At 53.3% G+C, this 26,638-nt stretch overlaps 1 protein-coding gene across 2 annotated transcripts in view; it reads right to left on the bottom strand.

Moving 5' to 3' along the window:
* MN1 (MN1 proto-oncogene, transcriptional regulator) overlaps positions 1-9,969 on the bottom strand; it is a 47,160-nt gene extending 37,191 nt beyond the window's left edge. The window contains exons 1-2 of one of the 2 annotated variants that reach the window (XM_060170842.1): positions 5,051-9,969; positions 3,764-4,419 (exon numbers count right to left, since the gene is read on the bottom strand). In XM_060170842.1, coding sequence (XP_060026825.1) covers positions 4,409-4,419; positions 5,051-8,795 — 3,756 coding nt within the window. In that variant the 5' untranslated portion in view covers positions 8,796-9,969 and the 3' untranslated portion in view covers positions 3,764-4,408. Of the gene's footprint in view, positions 1-3,763; positions 4,420-5,050 lie in introns of those variants that run through there. The other variant, XM_060170841.1, reaches the window with a different exon arrangement.
* Positions 9,970-26,638: the final 16,669 nt, after the last annotated feature.

The raw sequence follows: 26,638 nt of genomic DNA, 5'->3' as shown, positions 1-26,638 counted from the left end.
TTTTTATATTGCAGTGTGCTTGGGAGGCCTACTTGCCCTTACACACTCCCCGGACATTTGATCCTATTGCATAAAGCTATCGACTTTTAATCTCTAAAATGAACCAAACCGAGGCAAATACAGTATTCCTAACTAGAAATATTTATCTCCTAAATGCTTTCGGCAAAGCATATCACTCCCTGGGCAAAGAACACGACCCAAGGTTATTGTCACTCAAGTGGACAGAAAGGTGATTTTGCTAAAGCTTCCAGCATGGAGTGGGTTCAGGAGATCCTGTGAAATCCCAAGGATACACTCAAGTTTGCCCTTCCAGAGTGGGAAGAATTTCCCTCCTCTAATTTCACCTGGTCCTCCTGGACTGTTTATTAAAGATGTATATTTTATATCAGCAGAGAGTATCAAGTAACTTCTTGGTAAGGGCAGCCATATTTTCAGGACCTATTAAGATTTTCTTTGGAAATTTAAATACCTCTGGCAGGCAAACAAAATCATATAAGGAATCACAGAATTTCATTTCTAGAAAGAGAAATTAGATTAACCAACCCTCACTCCTTTCCTAGAAATCTCAATAAAATAGAAGTACATTGCAACAGTCTCTTACTTCCGGTCTGAAGGGGCCTCACAAGAAATCTAATTGAATTTAGATTTAAATTAAGAAAGCTAAAGAAAGCAATCCTGAGAAAATGCCTTCAATCTAGAAATATTGTATAGATATATATATATAGGAGAATATATAAGTATATATTACATATTAGAAGGCAGAGGCTATTTAAAATCAAAACAGCCAGAAAAACCCAGTGGCAGAGACCATAAGTTCAACACCAATAAGCTTCAGGCCCTTAGAAATCCTTGTCCTTTATTAATATTTAGTAGAAATGTATAATTGCAGATGCGTGCTAGGTGGGGATTTTATGTCAGGATGCGGGCAAAGAAGACTGGTTTATTACAACCATGAAATATTGAACAAGCACCAAAGAAGAGTAGTAGTATGTCCCAGACTAGCCAGGGAGCAGGCAGACCCAGACCGTCAGCTGCACAAAGGGGGCTATCTGTTTACATTACCCCTGATTAACACCTGCGAAGTTTTGGGTTACATCTTCCGGATGCTGCAAAAGTCACATGAAGGCATGCAACCCGTGCTGGGTGATTTTTGGGGGAAACAGGAGTGCGAGGCTCCATGACTTCCCAAAACCACTTGGAGGGAGCCTTAAAAATTCTCTCCACGGTGTAAGGAGTGAGGGAAAGGACTCAGAACAAGAGCACTAGGAGCCCTCCAGCTCTTACCCCAAGCCTGCCCCACGTCTAAGGAAATTCAATGTTCAAATCCTGCCTGACTAGTATTTCTTAGCACTGCTTACTGTGTTCCGACTGGAACACTGAGAGAAGCATGAAATTCCAAAAATTTCTCCCGCATCACTGTAAAAATATCATACCTCCAAAAAGGGCAGAATTGCATGCAGAAGTGTATACAGAGACCTCTCCCGTTTCACGGTGTGTGAAAGAGCGTTTCTAGACATCTCCGGATTTCAAGATAGAGAACAACCAACGGACTAGAAGTTTGGCAATGGTAAACTTATTACGGGAATACAGTTAATTCAACTTTTGAAAATTGTAAGGGGCTGGGGGGGGGCGGGGGACATACTTTTTAAGGCTTAATATCCTTTATCTACAAACTATCATTATTTCTCCTTCCCTGTTTTGAAATTCCTCCATAGCCACACAGCTATTACAAAGATAGGTGGATGATTTTGCAAACTAATTTCAAATTTATGTGATCCTCACTGATTTAATAGATGTCTGAATAGGCCCAAACTCAGGCTGGTTTTTTTTGTTGTTGTTGTTGTTTTTCCCTTTGCACAACCTCACCCTTCCCCCACCCCAACTTTGTGCAAACAGAATCTCATGAGGAGACGTAGAGTTTTATGATATAAGAGTTGTTTGGCGGGTTAGGAAGTCAGAGGAAGCATAATTTGGAGAGGATTACTTTCCTGGTTAAAAAAAAAAATCATCATCACATGTGATTCTGGCCTAGACTTTGTGAGAAGTGTTACTTGCCAGTAGAGTTCCCTCCCCTCCAAAGGACATCTAAACCCCATAAGACAATCTGGGCACGTCCCAGTGGCTACACAGCTTGTGCAGTTCTAAAGACTTATTCGTTCTCTCCAACCTGAGCACCATCATTTTGTTAAAGACCGACTAGTATTTTGTCATCGGAGCGAAGAATTTCAGAAACAGTGTTAATATTTAATCACATTAGTACTGGCGTGTTTTATGGCGTGACAAAATAAAATATCATTACAAAATTGGGCTTTGCCTGAAAGGCGGGGGGCAGGCGGTCAAAGAAAGTGCTCGCTGGGGCTGGAACCTGGAAAAGGTATATCCAAAGCTGCTTCATGGCTGATGGGACCCTGGGCATGTGTTTACGGAAAAGCAGGACGCTTTCCTTTCAATTCTTTTTTTTCTCAACTCTATTTCAAAGTGGTGCACTTCCCTCTGATTTTCAGCCAGGGCACTCGGGGGCCCGTTGAAGGCTCTGTGTACCTATTTATACAACATATGCAGATGGAGCTGCAGGGTGTTATCATAATGAAAAGTTTAATCATCCTTATTTACTACCAGTAAGGGAGCAGGAATCATATGCAGATACCTTATAAAGCCGTAACTAGCAGCCCCAAGGCTGTAGAAGCCGCGAGTGACCTCAATTCGGGGCTTTATCTAGGAAACTGTCCTTCCCACATCACAGAGTGGAAAACAAAGGAGGTCAAGTGGGTGTCCCTGCCGAGGCTTCTAAGGCGGCCAGCCCTGAAGCGGGTCCCTGGAGGAAGTTTCCGTCTCCCGTATGCAGGGGAGGGCTGAGTTTAGTATACAGGGGAAATCAACCCCAAAGTGACTAGCATCTGTTTGCAAAAAAATATTTTCGTTCGTCTGACTGTGATAATGAAACAAACAAAACAAAACATTTCTTTAATGACATTTCTTCATTCACAGTCTGCATTTTTTTTCTGCAAAGGACATTAGTCAGACTGGGAAGGGAACAGTGCAACACCTTAAAAAAAATCTCGTTAAAACCACCCAATTCCTCTGCACCTAAGGCCCTTCAAACGACTTGCAAGCAAAGCGTTACTGGTTTTTCTTTATTAATTCTCTAAATCGTGGGGTTTTTTTTTCTTTTTAACTCTTCTCGCCCCATTTTGGCCAATGTGGTCTTAATTACTGTGGGGGCGGGGGGCGGGGGGGAGTGGGAGAAGGGGGAGGGGGAGGGGCAGCCAGACCAAGCCAGGTAGAAGTGACAGGGGCTGGGATTTGTGCTAACCAGTTATTGATCGGCAGGCCCGAGATGTTGTGTACAAGAAAATAAAAGAGAAGCGGGGCAGAGCAAACAGGATGCTGTGTCCAACTCCATTTTAAAAAGGAGGGAGGGGGGAAAAAGGGAGAGGCAGCGGAGGGTCCCAAACTAACCAATTTATGGCCTTGCCTGGGAGAAGCCTGGAGAATGCTGATGCTGGCCGCAGCGTCTGCTGTGCATGCTAAACACCCAGCTTCAAATGAGAGAGCGGCGTCCCGGGCTGGGCAGTAGGCGAACAAAGAGAAAAGCAGCAAGGCCGCATTCATGAATTAGAAAACGCAAGCGGGAAAGCTACCCGGGACAGGCGGGCGTGAAAGCCCGGAGTTCTGAGCCACCCAACTCCTGCCGCACTTCCCCTCCCCCTCCTCCCGCCCCCATCCCCTTCTCCTAAAACCTACCATCACCTTAAACCCTGGGTCAAGAGATGGCAAGATGCAGGATGTGGACTAGGAAAACTAAGGCAGAGGAAAAGAACCTTAAGAGAAGGCGAGGATGGGGGATGTATTTTTTTAAGACACGGTTAAATCGCCAGCTACTGACTCCATGGTAACATTCAGCCTGGTGAAACCAAGGAAATCCAGTGAGTATTTAAAAGAAAAAGGTAGGCATTGTGGGGGTGGGGGTGGGGGGGGTGATGTAGGAAATGATGTTACGTAAAAAGTCCCCATTAAAAAATAAAATGGATAGCTACCGCAGCCCAGTCGTGTTTGGGTTAAAAAAAAAACACTATTATTATTTTATCGGCAATGGTGGTCCATTTACTGACCCCCACCCCACCCACCTTAAAGGCCTCCAGGCCCGGTGGGGAAAGAGTGCTTAGAATGCAAAGGAGAACCGGGACCGGACATCTGTCACCAAAGCCAGGCGAGATATTGACAAACGCGGGTCCTTTGTGTCTTAAGAATATATATCCATATCCCCATACACAAACGAAGCCCTGGCCGATTGGTCTGGTCTCTGCCAAAGTGGACCCCACTCCAGCCCAGGCCCCCCCATCAAATGTCAGGGAGGTGCACTCTGAAGACTGCCTGCCTCCTACCATCCCGACAGGTCTCCAGTTTTTCAATGAAACTCTAATAGTTAAGAAGAGACAAAACAGTTATTCATTAGGAACAAAGGTCAAATTAGGCGTTGCCTCTGAATGATGCTGCAGACGCCAGAACCGGTCACTTTTTTCCCCAAAGATGCTGGCACACGGAAGGGAACTCAAGCTGGAGGTTGGCTGACTAGGAAAAGGTGGGGAGGCATTAACACAGCTTCCCAGGTGTCCTGCCAGGAAGGGGGGCGGCGGCACACAACTCCTGAAAAGTCGAACGAGCCTCAACGTTGAAGGTGAGGAGGGGGTCTGAGTGTGAAAGGGAAGGGGCCTAGTGCTCTGGGCACCCCGTAACTCAGCTAAAACTTGAGGGGGTGGGGCTCTACAATAATCGCCAAAGGGCTTCCGCCTAAGTTGTTACCACCCTCTGGAACCAGAATCTACCTGGCAGCACCTGGGGGGAGGGAAGGGGTCTGCCCACAGAGCCCTAGGTGTAACCAAAGGAAGGGCACCCAGCTCTGAACTGGGCATTAGGAAGGCCCTGCGCCCTCCTGACCCCAAGGGACACCACCCTTTCAAGGAGCCTTCAAGGCAGAAGCTAAGGCCTGCAATGGGGGTGGGGCGGGTATCCACCAGGTGAGGAGGGAACAGGGAATGAGTGCATATACCTTCTTTGCTGTTGGGGTTCTGGGGTTTGGCCTTCTCCCAGGGTGCCAGCGTCTTGTCCTCGTCTGCGCCGTCCACCAAAGCCTTGTCGGCCGGCAGGTACCAGGTGGCGCTGTGCTCTGCCATCAGCGAGTCCAGATCGATGGTGCTCATGGCGCTCTTGACGGCCTCGGAGCAGCAGCTGCCCAGCTCGCTGTCACCATTCTGCGCACCAGAAGCCCCCACAGCACACTCACCCTTCTTGCCACCTTTGAGCCCCAGGGGCTGGTCCTCAGAGATGCTGAACTGCTGCCTCTGCAGCTGGATCTGTGCCTGGAGGATCTCCAGGGGGTGGATCTCGTCAGGCGGCGGTGCGCCGCTGCTGCTCGTTGGGGTCCGGACCTGCTCCAGGCCCGGCGTGCCGGGATGGCCCGTGCCCCCGCCGCCGTAGCTGTCGGGGGTGGAGGTAGAGGTAGACAAGATGCCCAGGCCAAGCGGGGCTGGGGGCGCCTTCGGTCCATGTTCCCCGGCGCCCAACCCGCGGGGAGGGAGTTTGGGCGAGCCTGTCACCAGAGGGCTCCTACTCGCTTTGGCCAGGGCTGGGGGGTTGTCGGAGCTGGATGACACCTCGTCCTCGTTGGCGTAGCTCGTGCTCACCTCGTCCGAGGCGAACTCGCCCGCGTGCGGGGAACTACCGTCCGACTTTGCCCCACCGTCCAGGGACGCCATGAGGTCCGGCTGGTCCCCCAGGAGCAACTCGGCCCCCTTCCCCCACGAAGGCGACGTGAGCGCCTTCTCATGAGGCGTAGGCGCCCCGCGCGCCTCGCCCGTGGAGCTTCCCCCGACGGCTGCGCCTGGCGCCTGCTGTTGCCCTGGGCTCACTCCAGGCGCGCCCCCGCTGTCCGGCGCTGCCGAGTACTTGTCGAAGAAGGTCCCGGGGCTCACGTGACCACTGTCCCTTTTTCTGCGACCCCGTCCCCGGCCGCCGCCCCCGGGAACCGGCTTGCCGTCGTTCCCCGACGTTGATTCCAGGGTGTAGTTGGGGGAGAGGCTGGTGCCATCTCCCTGGGCGGGCGGATTGGGCGGCCCAGAGGCTTTGGAGCCGCTGCTACTGGTCCCCGACTGGCCTCCGGGCCCTGCGGCCCCAGGAGCAGTCCCTCCTGGGAAGTAATCCGAGCCCGGGTTGCTGGCCATGGCCGCGCCGTCGGTCTCGTTCTGGCTCAGTTTCCTCTTGCCCTCGGGCGGGTTCTTCTTGTTGAAGGTAACGTTGAGGTTGGGGGCTCCAAGGCTGGCGATCATGTTCTGGCAGGCTGTGGAGAGTGCAGCCAGGCAACTCTGGCCGAACAGGTTGTCCTTGGAGCTGGGCTTGTTGAAGGAGCCCAGCGAGAGCGCGCCCAGCTTACTGGCCGAGGTGCGCTGGCTGGGCTGGAAATCAGGCTGCTGCGGGTATGCGCCCCCGCCGCCGCCGCCGCCCGTGCTGCCGCCGCCCCCGCCCGCGCTCGGGGGCGAGTTCACGCCTGGACCGCTGTGCGGCGTGGCCTGCCGGTTCGCTGCGCCGAACGGGAAGCCAGGCTGGCCCCCGAGCGCTGGCGCTGTGAAATCGGGCGGCTGGGGCCGGCGCTCGGAGGGAGCGCTGGGCAGCCCCACCCCAGCCCCGGGCGACTGCAGCTGCCCCAGGCTGGCCAGGCTGCCCCCGAACTGCAGGCCAGGGGAGGGCAGCGCGGGCACGTGGCCCTCTCCGGGCATCCTCAGCGGCTCCTGCAGAGAGCCCCGGAACAGCACCCCCGAGCCACCGGGCGGAGGGGGCGGCGCCAGTCCGGGGTCGTGCGGGCCGCAGTCAGCGGGCAGGCCTGAACCTCCCATCCTGCGGGGCAGCAAGTCACCCGGCGGCGGGTGCGGACCTGGGAACCATGCACTCTCCTGCGCCAAGTGCTGAGCCTGCTGCTCGAACGTGCCCAGGCGCCCGGCGCCCGCGCCGCCGCTTTCGCGCTCAAAGTTCGGCTGGGCCAAGCCGCCCACTGGGCCGCTGTGCACCAGGCCGCCCTGGCCCACGTCCCCGGGGTGGCCTAGCTGGGCCAGGTTGGGCTGGCGCAGCCGCTGCTGCTGATTCCGCGACGCCATCTGCTTGATCATGAGGGCCGCGTTTTGGCGTTGCTGCTGCTGTTGCTGCTGCTGCTGCTGCTGCTGCTGCTGCTGCTGCAGGGACTGGTGGTCCGGGGCCGGATGCTGCAGGGGTGGCCCCGAGGGGAAGCTGTCGGGCACAGGCGGCGTGAACTCGCCGGGTAGGCCGGAATAGGCTGAGGGCGAGAGGTGGTTGTCCAGAGCGCCGTTGTGCATGCTGCCGTTCCACGAAGCGCAGCGATCCACTCCCGCGCTGCCCGGGAAGTCAAAGCGCGGCCTCTTGGCCACATTCATGTAGGGGGGTGCGTCGAAATGCTGCAGCCGCTGGTTGGGCGTCTGCTGCGGAGGAGGGTGCTGCATGTTGAATACAGGCTCAGAATAAGGGTGCATGCTCCGGTTCTCCAGCCGGTGGATGGGGTACTCGAACTGCGCGTGTTGGCTGGGCAGCAAGGGGCCCCCGTCCTGCAGGCCGCCGCTGGGCGTGCCCGCCTCGCCCTGCTGGGGACGCGGGAGCGCAGGCGGACACGAATTTTGCCGGACCAGAAGCCCAGGCGGCGGCGGCGGCGGCGGCGGCGGCGGCGGCTGTTGCTGCTGCGGAGGTGGCGGCGGCGGCTGCTGCGGGGGCTGCTGCGGAGGCGGCGGCGGGGCCTGCTGGGGAGGCTGCATTAACGGGTGCCTGGAGCCTACTGCAGGCTCCAGACCCACGGGCATCTTGCGGGTCCCGCCGAACCTCTCGAAGAACACTCCGTGCTGCTGCTGCTGCTGTTGCTGCTGCTGGGCGTGCATTTTGGACAAGCCCACCATGCCTGCAGCTCTAGGCATGGCCGAGGCACCCGGGAAAGAGCCCCCGGGAACCTGACGACCCGCTGCATAATGAGGCAGCTGCCCCTCAGAATCAGAGGGGGAAAACATGTCGAAATGTCCCGAGGGCGGCTCGCCCGGGTAATTGTATTCCAGCGAGTCGACGGCTCCTTGGTTCGCCACCCTCCGGGGCTCCAGACTGTGGGAATCGGAGCCACTGGAGGCGGGCAGGCCATGGAAGGAGGCGGCTCGGTTAGGGCTCTGGTCCAGCGGCAAGCATGGGGCAGGCACGGCGTGGCCTGAGGCGCCCGAACTGTGGAAGTCCGGGAGGTTCCCAGGTCGCTGCGGGCCGAAGCTCTCCGGCCCCTGGCTCTCCGCCAGGTGATCATAACCCTCGGCGAAGGGCGGCTGGCTGCCCAGGCCGCCGGCCGCGCCGCCGTAGCCGAGCAGACGACCCCCGTGCAGGCACGAGGCCCCAGGATCCGACCCGCCGAAGTTGCCCCCGAAGTGGGGGTGATGCTGGTGGGGGTGGTGGCCTCCCGGGTGGCCGTGGTGCGGCTGTTGGCCTCCAAAGAATCCGTGCACCGGCTGCGCCTGCAGCCCCCCCGCGTGCAACTCCGAGTGGCCGCGCGCGTGAAAGCCATAAGGCTCCATGTTCATGCCCAAGATCGGGGATTCGCCCAGCCCGCTCATGGCAGGGTCCACGGGGCCAGGGGGTCCCCCCGCGTGGAAAGCCGGGGCCTTAAAGTGGGCGTTCATGCTTAGTCCGGCCTCGTTAAAGTTCCTCTCGCCCTGGCCAGCGTTCCTGCTGTTGATCTGGGGCTCGAATTGGTCCAGCCCAAACATACTTGGCGGGGGGCGGGGAGATCAATAGGGCATGACAGCCTGATCTCCGCGGCGCGCCTCCGGCCAGCTACTCGTTCCGGCCCTGGGTTGGGCGCTCCGGGACGCTCAGCAGCGCAGGGACGCAGCGCGCACCGCCACCTCGCCCGGCTTGTGAAGGCTGGGGGTTATCAGCTCCTCTCCCGAAGCTCTCGCTCTGCCCGACGCGGGCCTCTCACATCTTGCGGCGCCGCGGGGCCTCCAGGAGCCGTGTTGGGGGGCCCATGCCCTGGGACGTTAGCACGGCCGCGAGTGGGTTTGCGGGGAGGGGACGGAGCTGCGGGTGACTGAAGACAAAAAGTTAAGTGGGGGGAAGGAGTCGGGAAGGAGGGAGGGAAAGCAGAGCAATCACCTTCTTAAGTCCGATCGGTTTGGGTGGGGAGCCCCTGGACGCTGCCTGAAGCCTCCCGGAGTCCGTGGCGGAGTTGCTAAGGGGCCAAGCAGAGAGACCCCTCAAAGCCGTGGCTGGCGCCGGGGCAAAGACCGAGCGGTCCCTCCCCCCTCCCCCCGGAGTCCCCGCGCTCCGCAGCCCGAGCCTCAGCCAAGCAGGATCCGCTCGCACAGTCCCCGTCGGCCCGAGCAAGCGGCTACTGCTTCTTCAGGGAGTCGGAGGACTGGAGGCTCCGCTCTGCATCACCGGTGCCGGTCCCAGAGCCGAGAGCTCAGCGGGGCTGAGGAGGAGGCGGGTGCCCGGGGTTGAAACCGAGGGTTGGTGGAAGGCGCGGCTCCACTGTTCCGCGGCGGGTGCGCTGCACCCCGGCGCGCCGCTTCGCGGCCACGTCCGCCGCCTGACGCTTCTGTCCTCCGCTGTTAGGTCTCTGAGTTCGCAGGGATCTCCGCGCCCCGTTTCAGGCGCGGGCGGGCAGCAAAACGAGGGGTTGGGTCGCTCCAAGGCTAGGGTTCCCTGCCTCCCCGCCAAGGTGCTTCGCAAGTCGCCCTCGGACCCAGGGAGGGGGGCGTACGCTGGTTGGGGGCCACGCTGGGCTAGCAGGCTAAGGCTTTCCGGCTGCGCTCTCGGAGCCCGGAATGGGAGGGAGGCGGGGGCAGCCCTGGGGGGTCCGCGCACCCCTCTCCTGGCTGGCGGGGGGGCTCTGCGTGGGGCGTTCCGAGGGTCTCGGCTCCCCTCTCTGTGTCTGCCTCTCGCCCAGAGCCCGGAGAAGCAGCAACAAGTTTTGCATTTCAGCAATCAATTTCAGCCATTACATTTGCACCAATCAGCGCAGCCCGAGCTCCGGGTCCGGGGCGGGGCCCGCTTTTAAGGTGGTCCTGGGTGCTGACTGCTGAGGCCCCCACCACGAACCCGCACTTCGCCAACTCGGGGGTCCCCAGCGCCGGTCAGCCTCGGGGTCCGGTGCCAGTGCGCTGCGGGCGCACCCTGGCCTCCTCGCGCATCGGTCTGGAGAGGGCGCAGGCAGAGAATGGCGGGAGCTTGGCTTTGTTCACCCCCCTTCCCATTCAGCACAGTTCCCAACTCCCCACCCCCAACTGAAGTGAGACCTGCGGTGTGAGTAAGGGGCGGGGAGGTGGGCGGTAAGCGGTGCGGGGCGCTCAGACAATGGGGTCGCCAGGCAAAGATCCTGGACTCACCGCGGAAAGTCGCTAAGTGTCGACTGCGCTTCAGCTGGAGCGAACCCTCGGCTCTCCACCGCTGTCTGATTACTTGTCGCACCCAAGTTAGCCGGACCTCGGATTTCCCTGGAGGTGAAAGCAGACGGGGAACCCCGAAGTTAGGGATCGCCTCCCTCACTAGGGCGCGCACAATTGTTTCCTATCCCCACTGTCTAGGGTTCCCGGTTCTCAATGGCCGGCTTCCGCCCGGAGGAACCATAACCACTGGGCCACTTTATGGGGGGCATATCGGAGCAGCCCAGCGCCAGAGCGGCCAGGCAGTTAGGAGCCCCGAGAAGACCAGCGCGCAGAGGGCCACACTGGCCGGCCGGAGCACCCTAGTTCAGGCACCCCGGTCAAGGCCCAGGCCCTCTTGGGGCGCGAGGTTGGCCTCCTTAAGAGATCAATTAAACTGAAGAGCCCAAAGAACGGAATTGGGTTGTGATACTAAAATCAATAGGAGTAATTTAATATCTGCCCTGCTCTTTATGAAATATTTATCCCAATAATCTTAGTTAAAATGTTTAGATCTTCCTGATCCCCACTGAGTCTGCAATCTATCTTGCAATTAGAAGTTGGGAGTTAGAGGTGATGGAGGGTAGAGGAAGTATTTATTCTCTGTGCCTGCCTGTGTGTATTTTCCTCCCTAAAGCGTCTGTACGGGAGGAAGGGGGAGCAGGCTTTTAATTTTCCTTGCCATAAAATAGCACGAGGCGATTTTGCTAGCAGACCAGCATTCTTAGGAGAAGGGGAGAAAAGGGAACTTTCTTTGAAGTGCCCCTGATATCGCTATTAAATCTAAATAAAATTAAGCATGGTGTATAAAAATGCCTTTTCCCCCCAACAAAAGAAAGTGTTTATCGCCCAAGACTGTCTAGCGTTTGCTAAATTGCGCATGAAATCTGAAATGAAATAAACGTTATAATAAAACCAACCCCTGAGCCCTTTTTATTTTAAAACCTCAGATTGCACTTCACCGTCGCGGGGCGGGGAGTTAAAAAGTTACCAGGACGAGCGTGCGGATTCATCGCTCCCCAGAGTTACTGCTGGGAAGGCAGACGCTAGGTGTTCCAGAACCGAAAATGCCAGGAAAATGGGCTCAATTTAGACGGAGGGGAGGAAGAAGCAGGGTCTTCAGGGACTCCGGGAGAAAATAACACCCCCCCTTCGATAAGAATAAAAATAAAAGCAAACAATAAAAACCTGCAACTTTAAAACTCAGAGAGCAGAAGCAAGCTCAGATCCAAGGCCCTTCGTGGGACCTCCCTGTTGTGGATGTCTACAGATATTTTTTTCCTTTTTGAAATTAAAAATGAAAATTACCCCCACCAAAAATTATGTCCATAAATAAGCATCCGGGAAGAAGTATTTGTACAGGGAGGTGGAGTTTTAAAAGGATTTTTCTGCAGGATCAGGTTGTTGGTCTGTGATTAAATATTGATTTTGTGTAATTAGTTTTCATGTGAACTATCCTCTTGCTGATAGCTTAGAGGTTTCAGAACTAGAAAAGAAATGGAATTGGACATGGAAATTATTACTTAGCAAAGTGACAGGGAAGTGAGAGCCGAAGAAAAGACTGAGGCTTGGCTGATTTCGGCACAAAGAAATAAAGGGCGTGGGTAAGCCTCCAGTGACCTCCCCACCCCCACCCTGGGGCCCCAGGCCAGAGCTGGGGAGACCCAGAGCCTCCTGGGCAGGAAGGAGACCAGTAGAAGGAATGGCTGCCAGAAGGAGGACCCTGCATGGGCAAAGACCTATGCAAAACCCATGACATCTGGTCACATACCTGGTCCAGAGTGGTGGGTTCTGGGTTCTGGGTGCCTCAGGAGGCACCGTTTAAGGGCTTTATGTCTCTGTGTGTCTGGAGAGAACAGGGACAGTTGGGGCCTGTCTGGAGCCCTGGGTGGGCCAGGGCGGTGGGAAAAATGACCCGCAGACCTGCAGGTCTGAGGAGACCCCGGTTGGGGTGTGCTGTTGGCTGAGGCATGACTTCACACAGGGCTGGGAGAGGGTCCCCTGAACACCTGGGCAGGTTTCCTGTGGAATAATTCTGTGCGTTCCAGGGAGGGGTGGTGTGGGAGTATTTTTCTGGGACTGTTTCCAAGAGTTAAGTCTACAAGGTGTGTGAGTGTCTGAAAGCAGAGTGTGTTTGGGCCCGGCTGTGTTTCTGTTCAGAATGTGTGTCTGGGTCACCTTTCCTTAACACTAAAGAATGTTGTGCGGGTGTGTGGCTTGTGCCTGCATTTGTGTCTTGGCCCGTGTGTGCCGGTGCAGGGCACCTGCGCATGTTTGTGTCCATGCCTGTGTGTGCCCACGCTCCTGTGTCTCTGGGTGTCTCCGTGAGCGTCCCTGTCTGCCCCCCAGACCCATGCTTCTCTCTGTGGATGCCTCTGTGTTTGTACCTCTGTGTGTGTGGCTGCCTCACACCTTGCGTGCCTGCATCTCCGCTCACGTGTGTCTGTTTTCTCTGCGCGTGTGAGAGGCCGTGCCCCTGCCTGTGCCCATCTGTGCCGGTGGACGTGCTGGCGTGTGCGCCTCCACGGTGTGGGCGCCCCTGCGTGTGCCTGTGTGTGCGTTCTGCCTGCACCGGCCCGCAGCTTCTTTGAAACAGACACATTGCCCCCTAGTGCTCAGACACATTCAAAGTTCCCGCCCGCCGGTGCAGAGCCTGGAGCAACAGGAGCAGCAAGGGTTCCAACCCCGGGGCCTTTCCCTCCTCTTCCCCTTCCTTCGGCCTTTCGCTCGAGGGGCGCTGAGTGTGCTGGCACCAGTCAGAAGGGGTCTCCCGGGCAAGGAAAGGAGGAGACACAGCTGGACTGGGGCCCCAGAGCTGAAGAGGGATGCTCCCAGCTGGTGACAGTGGGGAGCTGCCCCGAATGGCCCCAGGAGCCCCAGTCCCAAAGGGGACTGCAACTAGTGAGCCCCCCACTCCACAAAAAAGCACAAAACACCCCACACTCAACACCCTTTCCTCGGTAGGCACACAGCCTTCACCCTTGCCCATCAGGCCCCCAAAACCAATGCAGCCACACGCACTCACAGACACACTCACACATACCTCCATAGTGGACCGATCAGCACACTGGCTGCTGGCTATTGAAGCCTCCCTGCTTTGCATCCAGGGTCCCATTTCATCCTTGTAGCAACCCTTCAAGGTTGGGACTCTGAACCTGTTTTACAGATGAGGACATAGAACCTCAGACTGGGCAAATGGCTTTCCCAAAGTCAAAGAGTGGCAGAGCTGGGATTCCAAACCAATCTGCCAGACCCTGACCCCTGGCTCTTAACCACCACCTGTTCTACCTGAATGTACTAGTTCAGGTAAAGCGATTAGCACAGTACGGGGAACGTGGTAAGTGCCAAGAAATGTTGGCTACTTTTATCACTACTGCCATTACGATCATCATTAATATTATTGTGATGATGATTAGCACTATTCTCTGGGTGTCTCTCTACCACACCAATGTGAGAAATTAGTGCACGTGCACGTGTGTGCAAGCGCGCGCACACACACACTTTTGTTCTCAGCCCACTCCCCACTAACCCCCATCCCCTTTAGAGCTTGGAAACTCACAGAAATCACAGCAGACCTAGTCTCTCTTGCAGGCAAAGTCCCCAGGAGGCCTGGAGGGGAACCTGCTTCCACTGACACCTCTCTCTCCTGAGTCGGCGGTGGAAAGCATGTGAGCTTTGGCATTGCACACCCAGATTCAGATCTTGGCTTCACCACTTCTCATCTGTGTGACCTTGGACACAATACTTCCTCTTCTGAGCCTCAGTTTCCCCTGCTGGGAAGGGGACTCATAGCCAGTTCATATGGAGCATAAGGATTGGCTCATAAGGAGACAAGGTTTTAAAAGTGGCACAGAGCATGGCAGATGGCGGGCATTCATTAGATGGTAGCCTCTTATTACCATTAGTATCATTATTATTTCTTCTGTGTTTGGATCCAGGGAGGTGAAAAGCAGAACAAGGATGCCAGAGAAATTGGGTTTATTTAACAAATCAGCCTTGCCTCACCAGCCAGTCTTTGAGAGAAAGAATGACTCTCTTAGGTGGTCACCTCAAACTCTCTCACCCCCGACTGTGCTGGCGTAAGCAGGTGCAGGCTCAGCATCTGTTCAGGGAGCATCCAGGGCTGAAGCCTTTGGGGAAGGTCCAGCTATGGCCAGGATAGAGGATATGGTAGCTGGCTAGAGGTTAGAAGGCATGAGACCTTCATGTAGCCACGGGCTGCCAGTTGCTAAGCAACAGTATCCCCTCCCTCTCTCTATGCATGATGCCTGATATCTTTTGGGGTCTCTTCTCCATTGAATAAATACATATTGAATGCCTACTGAATGTCAGGGTTCAGCCTAGGAACTTGGGGAAAAAGTAGAAGATCCAGTCCCAGCCAGATCAAAGGAAACCTCGTATTCTATGCAAAAGAGACTACATTACACACTATAAGGGATAAAATAACTGTCTTAGGAGAGATGGATAATTGAGAAGTGTTCCCAGAGGTGGGTTTTGAAGGTAGAATAGGAGTTTAACAACCCAACCAGGGTCAAAAGACTTCCCAAGCAAGGGAATCAGATTAGAAGGAGTGTGGGAAGTTTTAGGCAGCACTTCGTTTAGAGTAGGACAAGGGAGGGGCAGGGTCTGAAGCCCAAGAGGTCAACAGGAACCAAGATCAGGAGGACCACAAAGGCAGATGGGACATTTTGGACATGGTTCTGGGGAGCCAGCCATGAAAGGGTTTTAAGCAAAGCCAAGTGACATAATCAGAGGCGAGTTTCAAAAGGACCTCAGGATCTCCCTTTTCTTTGCCTTCAGGGTAACCCCAGAAGCCATCTTCACTGGTTTCCCAGAAAACAAGGCCTGGGAGAGGGAAAGTCCCAAGTTTGTCCCCAAGCAGCCAGCACAGATCAAGGCAATACCTGCTGGCTCTCCCACCCCAGGGCTGCTTGCACAGACAAGGGTCCCCTCCTGCCTCAGGGATGACAGATGCTGCTTCCTGCTGAGTAGGACTTCCCACCCTCAGCTGGGGGAGGCCAAGGGGCATTTCCAAGAGAGACATTCTAGGTTCAAAGCCCAGTTCTGCCACACACACAGTTCTGACCACATGACCCTGGGCAAGCCCTGGACTGGAGCTCCATTTTCTGGATCTATAGTAATACCTGTGTCCCAGGGTGTCCGGAAGGCTAAAAGTGTGGGAAAGCACCCAGCCTACACTCTGTAACATGTACCATATACAATAGATATTCTCACAGTGTATTATATATTCTATTATTATATTATATAGCTACCCTGTGAGGTGGGGTTTGTTAGTTTTCCCATTTTACAAAGGAGGAAGCTGAAGCACAGAGAGGTGAAGGGATTTGGCCCAGGTCATCCAGCAAGTGAAAGGCAGAGTGGGACTCACACCAGCCCCAGTGTGACCCCACCATCAGCCTGCAAACCAGTCCACAGTCTAAACAACTTGGGCCCAGGTCTGAGTCCCAGAGTTTGGGGCTAGGGAGGGGCATGGGAAGGGCCTAAGAAACGCCCCCTCCTCTGCCCCAGGAGTGCCCAGCCTGGGGAGGGATACCCCTCCTCTGCTTCTTCCTGTACCTCCCTGCTTCCCAGAGGCCCCCGGGGCCTGACACAGTGTTTCAATACAAGGGAGCCACTGACCTTCCCCTTGAACAAATAGCTGGACAAGAAGTGGCTGTTTCCCAGCTCACCTGGCCGAGTAGGGTCACCTGCACAGGACGAGAGCTCTGGCCACCATAAGGCATTTCGACTTCCCAGGGAACCAGACACACAGGGGCCTGCTTCCAGCATCAAACCCTCCCTGACAACCTAGCCTTCCCTCAGACACACTCCCTTTCCAGGATCTAGCTCAGAGCCAGCATGGACATCCAAACTGCAGGGCAACATGCCTAGCTGTGACCTGGAGGATCAGAAACAGGGCCACTGCCTGGAAGTATGAATAGCAACCTTGATAAGAGCTGCCCCTTATCTGAGCACAGAAGCTCTCCCAGACCTCGTTTAATCTTGAAAGCACTTCCAGGAGGACAGAATCTCCGTTATCCTTGGGAACTTTCTGGAGGCCACGAGGCTTGTCCATGGCAGGGCCCAGTCTCAAGCCCGGCCCATAGGATCCTGAGGCGATTCAGCGGACCTCCCCATCTATGAGGATTTCTCTTCCCCAGATGGCATCCAGCTATGAGCTTCTATTTTCCATTCTCTAAGCGGAGTGCACTGAACCCAGGCCCTGGTCCCAAAATAACTCAAACCAGCCCCACGAGCTGGAACTGAGGCCCCTGGCGACTCCAGAGCCCAGTCCAGCCTCCCCTTGAAAAAGTTCCCATTCAGCAAAAAAAAAAAAAAAAACAAACAGGCATCGTACATAAAGTATCACGCACCACACAATTAGTCAGAAAATGGGAAGTTCGGGAGGGTTCATAATTATCCAACAAACCTATTTAGCTTGATCCCCCCACCCCTACGTTTTCTCTCCCTGCAGCAATCAGCAATGTGGGCTCATTACTACCGAGAATCTAGCTGGCAAACCAGCTTCATAAACGGAACCAAACAAGCATACACGATGGGAAAACTTTGGACCAGCCAGTCATTAGCCAAAGCTTTTCAAGTCACGTCTCTGTTGCTCCCCCATCCCCACCCCTCCCCTGCTGGGGAAGGCTGCTGCACGCGGTGTCTTCATGGGGCTGGGACGGGGGCTGGGAGAATCACCCCCAAGGCAAGGGGAAGGTCACCCAGACTTGGTCCCGCAGTGCCCAGGGCCAAGGACTTGTCTCCCAGAAGGGACCCGCTCTGTGTAGCAGCAGCCGCAGCTGCCAGGGTGGCCCGGTAGGTCCCTATTTGCTCAGCACTGTCCCATCCCTCTTTGCTTTCCGTCACCGAGGGGCAGGCTGGTGTGGCTCACGGCATCACACAGATCTGAGATCTGTGACCTGAAACAGGTCATTCCCTTCCCTGTGCCTCAGTTTCCTCATCTGGAAAAGCAGTTGTCAAAGGGCACTTGTGAGGATAGATTAAGTGTCACAGTCTCGCATTCCCCCTAGGAGGTAAGTGGAGGGGTTATAAGGACACGGAGGTGTCCTCTATAGGGCTTCCTGGAAGTGTGAACCCCCGTGTAGGAAATGCACCCCCTCCTCCAATGACTCACAGTAAGAGGGAAGTGGTCTCCAGTCTTGACGGTGTGCTGCGTTCCATGCTGAGTCCTTGCCATAAGGTTATTTCTAATTCCCACAGCAACCTTACAACAGGGTCCTTTGTGTGTGCCCATTTTGCAGAAGGGAATGTAGAGGAATGCACACCGCTTTGGGAAGGAGCGTGGGGAGAGTTCCTCCGAAAACAAAGCCCACACCTGTCACCCAAAGGGCCCCAGCAGGAATCAAACAGAACTCCCCAGGGAAGCCTCAGATTTCCCCCCCACCCAACCCCCAACCTGGCACTGAGGCTGTGAAGCGGACCCGGGACCAGCGGGCTTTGAATGCCCTTCCCACTCTGACGAGGAAATAGAGTCCAGAGAGAGTAAGTAATGTGCTTATTTGAGTCAGATCCTTGGAAAAGTTCACAAATTCTCACTGTTTGGTCCGTGACAGTACGAACAGATCTTCTTCTGAACGTTGTTTTGCGTGTAACCAGGAGGACAGTGCCGCCTAGGAGTGAATGGGGTCAACCTCAAGCTCGGCCGCTTATAGTGGCTTATAGTGGCTTTCCCTCTCAGAGCCTCAGTTTCCCCATTTGTCCAATGGGGAGAACGATAGCTCCTAGGGTTGTCAGGGAGAGGGGATCCAGCAGAGAGAGCACTTAGCACACAGTTAACACTCAATAAACAGCAGTGCTACTGCACGGAGCGAGGCCCCTGCCGGGCGGGCCGGCTCCCACAGGGCGGCCCTGCGATGGATTGATGAGGTGCCGGTGTCACACTTTTGCTCCCTCTCAGACCCTGGCTGTGCGGTCCCAAGGCTCCCAGCTTGCATCCAGAGGCCTCGCAATGCCAACACGCTGCCAGCTCTGAGGAGGGGCGGCGTTCCGGTGACTCCACCCTGGGTTCTCCAGACTAGGCCGCAGCTGTGCGAGGCCCACCCTCCCCTGGCTGCCGCCTCCCCAGCTGAGGCCCAGCAGCCTCTGACTTTGCCACCGGGCCACCTGGTAAGCTCCGGGTGGGTTCCAGGCGCCAGCTGCCCCCCCACCCCGATCTCTGGCTCGGATGAGCTCATCTGGGTTTGGTAACTTCCAAAGCAGCCAGGAATGTTTGCTCAAATGTTCCAGGCCCAGCGAGCAAAAGAGCAAAACTCTGCCCTCCACCCCCCTCGAACGCGCAGAAAGCAATCTGCTATAACTCAGACAGGCTGGCTTCACCAGGCCCGGGAGATGAATGCGGCATTATGGAATCTATATCACCCCAAAGGAAAATGCCTCTTAAATCACAGGGAGCCGGGAGAGTACAGGGGCAGGAGGAGCAGTGATTCTCCAAATGTGGGTCCGTGAGGGAGAGACTGTTACCGGGCACCAGACCTCCTCCCACCATTGGTCACGGCCGCCCCTCCTTCGGAGGAGTCTCAGGTGGAGGGACGAGGGCCTGGAGGTGCTTGTCCAACGTGGACGCTCACCGGGGGTGTGTGGACCTGCACATACACACACAAACACACACACACATGCACGTGCATGGGCACACTAATCCTATCCCTCCCCCACCTGGACAAGAGCCAGGATCTAAATCTGATCAAATCCAGTCACACCTGTCCCTCCTCCGGCTCCACCTACATCGTTAAAACAGCCAATGGATCCCATCGTTTGGGAATAAAGATCAAATTCCTTGCCACAGTCTGCCCAGCCCTGGAGACCTCACTGTGCCCACCCCAGTCTCCCCAGTGGAGTCACACTGGCTCTTACTCTGTCCTTCTTTCTTTCCCCCTTCACAGGACTTTGCAGGTGCTGTGCCCAAGGCTGGAGAGCTCCTTCCTGCCCACCCCCTTTGCCCAGGTAAGAAGGCACAGCCATCCCTCTGCTTAGCTGCCACATCCTTCGGGAAATCTTCCCAGCCACTTCTGCCAATCAGCCGACTTCGGGATGCTCTCCCAGCCTGAGGAGCAGGGGGTGTGACATCCAGTAAGTAGCATTACCGCTTGGGATCCTTTAATGAATCTCTGTCCACCCCACTCAGTAGCCGGCGCCCGGTGGGCAGGGACTCTGCCTGTTTCTGGGTCCCTGCTGTTTGCTGGTACCATATAGGTACTCCATAGGCATTTGCTGAATGAATGAATGAATGAAATGAGACACTTTCTCTGGGCCAGACAGAGAAAGTGACAAGGTTAGGTCCAGAGCAGCATATCTAAGACTTATTAGGTCAAACCCAACAGATTTGCCGGCCAAGAAGGGCCCTTACATTCCGGTTTTCCCTGTTCAGCCCCATCCCCTCTGTGGCCTTTTTCTCTGGTCTCACTGTTACTTTCCCTTCCAGGCCCAATAAACTCCTATTCACCCTGCAAGGGTCCACTCAGTGCTTGTCAAACTGCAGGTTGTGAACTGTCCATAGATTAAAAATCATTTAGGGATTGTGGTATATACATACAATGGAATATTAACCATAGAAAGAAGTGAAATTCTGGGGGCTTCCCTGGTGGCACAGTGGTTGAGAGTCCGCCTGCTGATGCAGGGGACACGGGTTCGTGCCCCGGTCTGGGAAGATCCCACATGCCGCGGAGCGGCTGGGCCCGTGAGCCATAGCCGCTGAGCCTGCGCAACCGGAGCCTGTGCTCCGCAATGGGAGAGGCCTCAGCGGTGAGAGGCCCACGTACCGCAAAAAAAAAAAAAAAAAAAAATAGAAGTGAAATTCTGGTACATGCTACAACATGGAAATACCTTGAAAACATTATGCTAAGTGAAATAAGCCAGACACAAAAGGACAAATATTGTGTGATTCTGCTTACATGAGGTAATTAGAATCAGCAAACTTGTAGACAGAAAGCAGAACAGAGATTACCAGGGGCTGGAGGAAGGGGGCAATGGAGAGTTATTGTTTAATGGGGACAGAGTTTCTGTTTGGAATAATGAAAAAGTTCTAGAAATGGACAGTGGTGATAGCTGCACAACATCGTGAATGTACTTAATGCCACTGAACTGCACGCTTGAAAATGGTTAAAGTAGTAAATTTTATGTTATATATATTTTACCACAATAAAAAAAAAACCCATTAAGCTAGCCAAGTAAGTACACAAGTAAGAATTATCTGGTGAAACTTTTGTTTCATGTGTGTGTTTGTGTAAAATATATTTACAACGTAGGGTCAAGGTCAAATAATTTTGAAAAACATTGCACTCAGGGGTCACGGATCCTCAGAAGCCTGCCCTGACCTCGGGCAGAGTGACGTTCTGCCCCGTCTGTTCCCAGTCCCCTTTGTGCTGGCTCTCAGCTCTCAGCAAGCTTCCCCTTGTGGTCTAATCTCACGTTTATCTGTTGGTCACAAGAACTGGACCACAAGCTCATCAGGGCCAAGGACTATGTCTTATTCCTCTCTGTGCCCTCGAGATACCAAGTTCAGTGCCTGGCACGTAGTAGGTACTCAGCATTTTTTAGAAATGATCAGGGTGTAGGTGAGTACAGCAGTCCCAGCTTCGGATTCACTGTGATGCCAAGTCCCAGCTCTGCCACTGATATGCTGTGTGAGCTCAGATGAGTCGCTTCACCTCTCTGGGCCTCCATTTCCCATTAATAATAATAATATTACCTACTATATTTTATTGAGCACTTACTATATGCAAGGCTAAGTGTTTTATAAACATTGACTCATTCATTCAACAGATGCTCGAGCATCTACTACAGGCAGCCCTGGAGATTAAAAGGTGAGCAAGACAAGCAGGTCTTGGATCTTTATCTTTATGGAACTTTATCTTAGCAAATCCTCCCAGCATCCATTATACAGACAAGAAAACTGAGGCCAGGAATTTTTGTCTGACTCTGAGCCTGGCCTCTTTGCTGCCTCCATCTCCCTACGAGGGTCATGTGGTCACAGCCCCAGGACTAGAGAAGAATCAATTTCTTCCTCGTCCCACAAAGGCTTCATGAGCCCTACTGTGTGTCAGACCAGCCCTGCACTGGCTGGAGAGATAAACACATGAATGATCACTGATGCCTTTATGGGGGAAGCTCTGGGCCTGCAGGAGCACGGAGGAGACCCTGGAGGGGAAAGGGGGTCAGGGCAAGCCCCCTGGAGGAGGTGACACCCAAGCAGAGTGCTGTAGAAGCAGGAAGGGCATTCCAGGCAGTGGAACAGCAAGCCAACTGGGAGGAGCCCCAGATAGCTCCCTGTTTCCTGCTTGGAGGGCTGGATGGCAAAGCTGTTCCTCGCTCTAGTTTGCGTGTGTGTGTGTGTGTGTGTGTGTATGTGTGAGTGTGTATATGTGTGTGTGTGTGTGTGTGTGTGTGTGTGTGTGTCCTGGATGCACTGGCTGGTGGGGAGGCAGGAAGAAGCAGAGAAGAGGTAAGGGGAGGGATGGCGGCAGAGTGGAGGAGTGGAGGGAACTCAGCTAGAGGGGAGGCAGGAAGGCACCAGCCCTGCCTGGCCCCAGGGAACCCAGAATCTTCATTCAAGACACCCCCTGGCTGAATGAAAGAGCAGGAGAGATCCCTTCCATAGCCACGGCTTCTTTCCCTTGGGAGACAAGGTTAGGACTCCTACAAGAGGCAGTTCACTTCAGCGGACTTTAATTGAATACCTACTATGTGCCGGGCACAAGGAATATGATGGATTCAAACAGGCATGGTTCCAGCCTTCAAGGGGCCCACGGTCCAGACGGAAACAGGTATTAATGTGACAATGAGAAGAACAGCAGAGCATTACAGAGAGGTCAGAGCCCTGAAGGCTCTGGAGGGAAACTGGACAATAAGAGCCCACAGCAAAAGACACTGACTAAACCTAGGGCACAGGGTGAACAAATAAGAGTTAACCAGGTTAGAGAGAGACAGAGACAGAAAGAGAAAGGGAAACAGTGCTCCTGGCAGAGAAAATGGCATACACAAAGGTCCTGAGGCAGGAAGCAGCATGCAAAGTTCAAGAAATGATCAGAGGGGCCAGAGACGATGACAGGGTCCAGGCCTGCAGGACTCGTTGACCAAAGGCAGCCTTTGAAGATTAAGGGGCAGTGATACCTATTCATTTATTCATTCATTCATTCAACAAATCAATATGCATTCAGCATCTTCTGTGGACCCCTCTTTGCTCAGCTCAGTTCTAGGCTCTGGAGATACAATGCTGAATAAAATTGACGAGGACCCAACACTCACAGAGCTGACCCTCTCGAGACCAGATCTGTGATATCACATAAGCCTTTCTTTCCCTCCTTCCTTCCCTTCCTTGCTTTTCTCTCCCTCCTTCCTCCCTCCCTCCCTTCCTTCCTTCCTTCCTTCCCTCCTTCCTTCCTTCCCTTTTCTTAACTTAAGCCATCCTTTCCCACCAATCTCAATGTTCTTATGTCATATCACCAGCTGGAGAAAAATCATCTTTAAGCAGCTGAACAAGATGGGTGGTTACCCCATGTGTTAGTGTCCTAGACCTGCCATAACAGAGTACCACAAACCAAGTGGCTTCAAACAGCAGAAAGTTATTCTCTCACAGTTCTAGAGGAAAGCAGTCCAAAATCAAGGTGTTGGCAGGGCCATGCTCTCTCCGAATGTTCTAGGGGAGGCCCCTTCCCTCCCTTGTCCAGCTTCTGGTGGCTCCCAGAAACCCTTGACATTCCTGGACTTGTAGACACAGCACTTCAGTCTCTGCCTCTATCTTCATGTGGCATTCTCCTTGCGTGTCTCTGTATTCAAATTTCCCTCTCCTTATTAGGATGTCACTCATATTGGCTGCAGGGCCCAGCCTATTCTAGTATGACTACATTTTAACTTGATGACATCTGCAAAGACCCTGTTTCCAAATAAGGTCACATTCACAGGCTCTGGGTGGACATGAATTTGGGGGGTACACTATTCAAATCAGTACACTCTGGTTCTTTTAAATCAACTAGAACGTTTTCCAGCGACACCAGCTTTTTTTCTGATACACACTGGAAAAAATTCATGGATAAATATTTCATGCAATTGTGTCCAGATTCAGCATGTGTTATTCAATTAGGTGTTAAAATATCTTTTGTCGAGTAGCATCACAAAGCATTTCATTTCAGTCACAGTTGATCTGCATTTCACCTCATACAACATTTAATAGGTTTCACCCCCAATTAACAATTTTTTTTTTTTAAATCTAACTGCAGACTGGTTAGTTTTGAGCAGCCTACACATTTATCATTCACTCAAGGCAGAGGAAAAGTCTGATCGTGATTCACCTCGTTATGGGATACAGTTCGCAAAATATATAGTTACAAACTATTTCATAAATAATTGTTTTATACTTATAATCTTATAGTATTATAGGAAATGTTTTATAATATTTACTATAATATGTATAATCCATTTGTTATTTTGATCAATTGTATGCTAATAATTACTAAAATAACTACAATGATAACTCAAGACAGAAAAAAGTACTGTAACTCTTAGAGCTTTACAGTCACAGAAAACGAGACAAATATTAAAACTTAAAAAAAAATCTGTGTGCAATACTTTGACCTGGAGAGGACGAGGGCTGGGTCTGAGTGGTGACAATAATATTTCTATAGCACGTGGCATGGGCTAAAAGAGCCGGCTGAGACCCCACTCACCTTTCTGGATCCTTCTCATGCTTGGGCCAAGACATGGCACAGTGAGAAAGATGCAGGACTTCCAGGGATCACCAGCAACTCAGAAACCACTCCCCACCTGGGCAAGAACCAGCTCTCCTGACCCCTGATTGTGAAATTCTTTAGACCCAGAAAATCAGAACCCCCTTCCTGCAACCCCCAGAAGGAGAAATGTCAACACAACTCCTCCAACCAAAGACAACTGCCCAAGAAGTACTTGAAGTCCTGCAGAATCTAATTTTGACCTGGAGGTGACCAGAGCTCGGGGATTAGTTCTGCACACACGTGGAGAAGCCAGGGTTGGAAGAGTCAGAAGGGGCTGCTCTCTCTTGCACATCTCACTGCAGACGTGTCTCCACTGCACCCTGGACATCTGGAGAAACATGAATTCCCCAGGCACAGACGTTTGGGTATCTCCTGGCGGCCTGAGGCATAGTGAAGGCAGCTGATGAGTATGGTTCACCTTGCCCCATGGACATATATTTCAGTAACAGCAGACCCTTCACCTTGGTTTGATGGGCTCCCTCCAGACCTCTCTGGGGTCCTCGTTGTTAAGACAGGTTCCTGACAGGACCCCACGCTCACCCTGACCTTGCACCATCGGGGGAACCATGTAGAGGGCTTGACACAAGCCCGGGGGGTGGGGAGGGGACACAATGCAAACCCCTTTCCAAGGCCACTGTAGGGAGCATGTGGAAGACAGGCCAGGACTGCCAGAAAACCACAGGCCAGCCCCTGTACATGCAGCAAGCCTGGAATCCTCCCAGGACCTCTACTTTCTCACCTGTAAAATGGAGCTGCAGAAATCCTATCCTTCCAGAGTCACTGTGAGAGTCACATTTTTAAAAATGGGGGTGAAATTCCCATAACATGAAATTAACCATTTTAAAGAAAACAATTCAGTAGCAATTAGTACATTCACAATGTTGTGCAGCCATCACCTCTATCAAGTTCCAAATGTTTCTATCACCTCAAAAGGAAATCCTGTATCCATATTACTCCTCATTCCTTCTCCCCCCACCCTTCCCCAGCCTCTGGCAACCACTAGTCTTCATTCTATCTCTCTGAATTTGCCTATTCTGGGCGTTTCTTGTAAATGGAATCATTCAATATATGACCTTTGTGCCAGGCTTCTTTCCCTTCGTATAATGTTTTTGAGGGTCATCCATGTTGTAGCCTGGGTCAGTACTTCTTTCCTTTTCATGGCTGAATAGTAGTCCATTGCACAGATAGACCACTTTTGTATAGCCATTCCTCCACTGACGGACACTTGGATTATTTCTGCCTTTTGGTTATTGTGAAGGGTGCTGCTATGAACACAAATGTACGTAATGTTGCTGCTTTTTGAAGCAATCTACTACGTGCCAGGCATGGTACTGGGCTCTGGAAAAGCAACAGGGAATAAGCTGGAAACATATCTGCTCCCTTGAGCTCTTTGCAACACAGCATGGGATGAAGTGTGTGAATTATAAAGTGGATTACCTGCTGGGCAGTTCCTCTTTTGGTTCTCCAGCTCCTGGCACAAAGTAGGAGCTCAATAAATATTAGTTGAATGAATGAGTGAATGAATGGATGGATGGATGAACCAATGTCTTTGTCTTGTTCATTACTGGATCGCCAGTGCCTGGAACCCGGGCTACGTGTAGTAGGTACTCAACATACAATTGCTAAATGATTGGATCTGAAACCCAATGCCTGGTCCCACAGAGGCACTCAGAGCTTTGTGTTCAGAACTAAACACAAATTCCAGCTGTGCCATTCACATGTTGGGTGACCTTGGCCAAGTCCTTCGCCAGCTCCTCATCTAGAAAGCAGGGATGAAGCTAGTGCTCCTTTCCCAGGCTACTGATGGATCACCAAGGCCGGGACACACCAGGGAAGGGGGTTGTCAAGCCTGGCAAGTTTAAGGCCTTGCTGTGTCACGTGGCTGGTTGCCCTTCTTACCCCGACAAAAGGCCCAATTTAATCCAGCCGCCATCACTGCTGTGGCAGCTGGGGCACAATGCAGCAGGTTTGTGGCCAGCATCTGCCGATCAGGTTTCGAGTAATATCCCCGCCAGCCTGCCCAGCCCAGCAGACAAAGGTCTCTTTGTTGCAAATATATATTTTTTAAATCCCTAAAGATATTAGCAGTGCTGGGGAGCTCACACTGCAAGCTGGTTCAGAAATTGTTTAAGGAACATGTTTCAAATTTGGGGGTGATTGTTTAAATGGAATCTGCCCTGTGCTTTCTTATCAGGAACAAGATTAGCTCAGGGCAGACTTGGCCCTTGGACCTGGGCTGGGAAATCTCAGTGGCGAAATAATCCTAACAGCCATCATAACAACAAAGCCAGTTGTGATTTACAGAGCCCTGGACAGGTGCCAACCCGCCTATGCTTGTTACTTCCAATCCTCAGAAGTTCCTCAGTTACTTCCAATCTTCAGATTTAGACTTATGCTACCATTCTGTGGATGGGAAAACTGAGGTTTAGGGAAGTCTTG

Source organism: Lagenorhynchus albirostris, chromosome 14 (genome assembly GCF_949774975.1).
Source record: "Lagenorhynchus albirostris chromosome 14, mLagAlb1.1, whole genome shotgun sequence".
Classification (NCBI taxonomy): Eukaryota; Metazoa; Chordata; class Mammalia; order Artiodactyla; family Delphinidae; genus Lagenorhynchus; species Lagenorhynchus albirostris.
The sequence above is the reverse complement of the archived record's forward strand: the minus strand, read 5'-3'. Positions and strand labels throughout refer to the sequence as shown.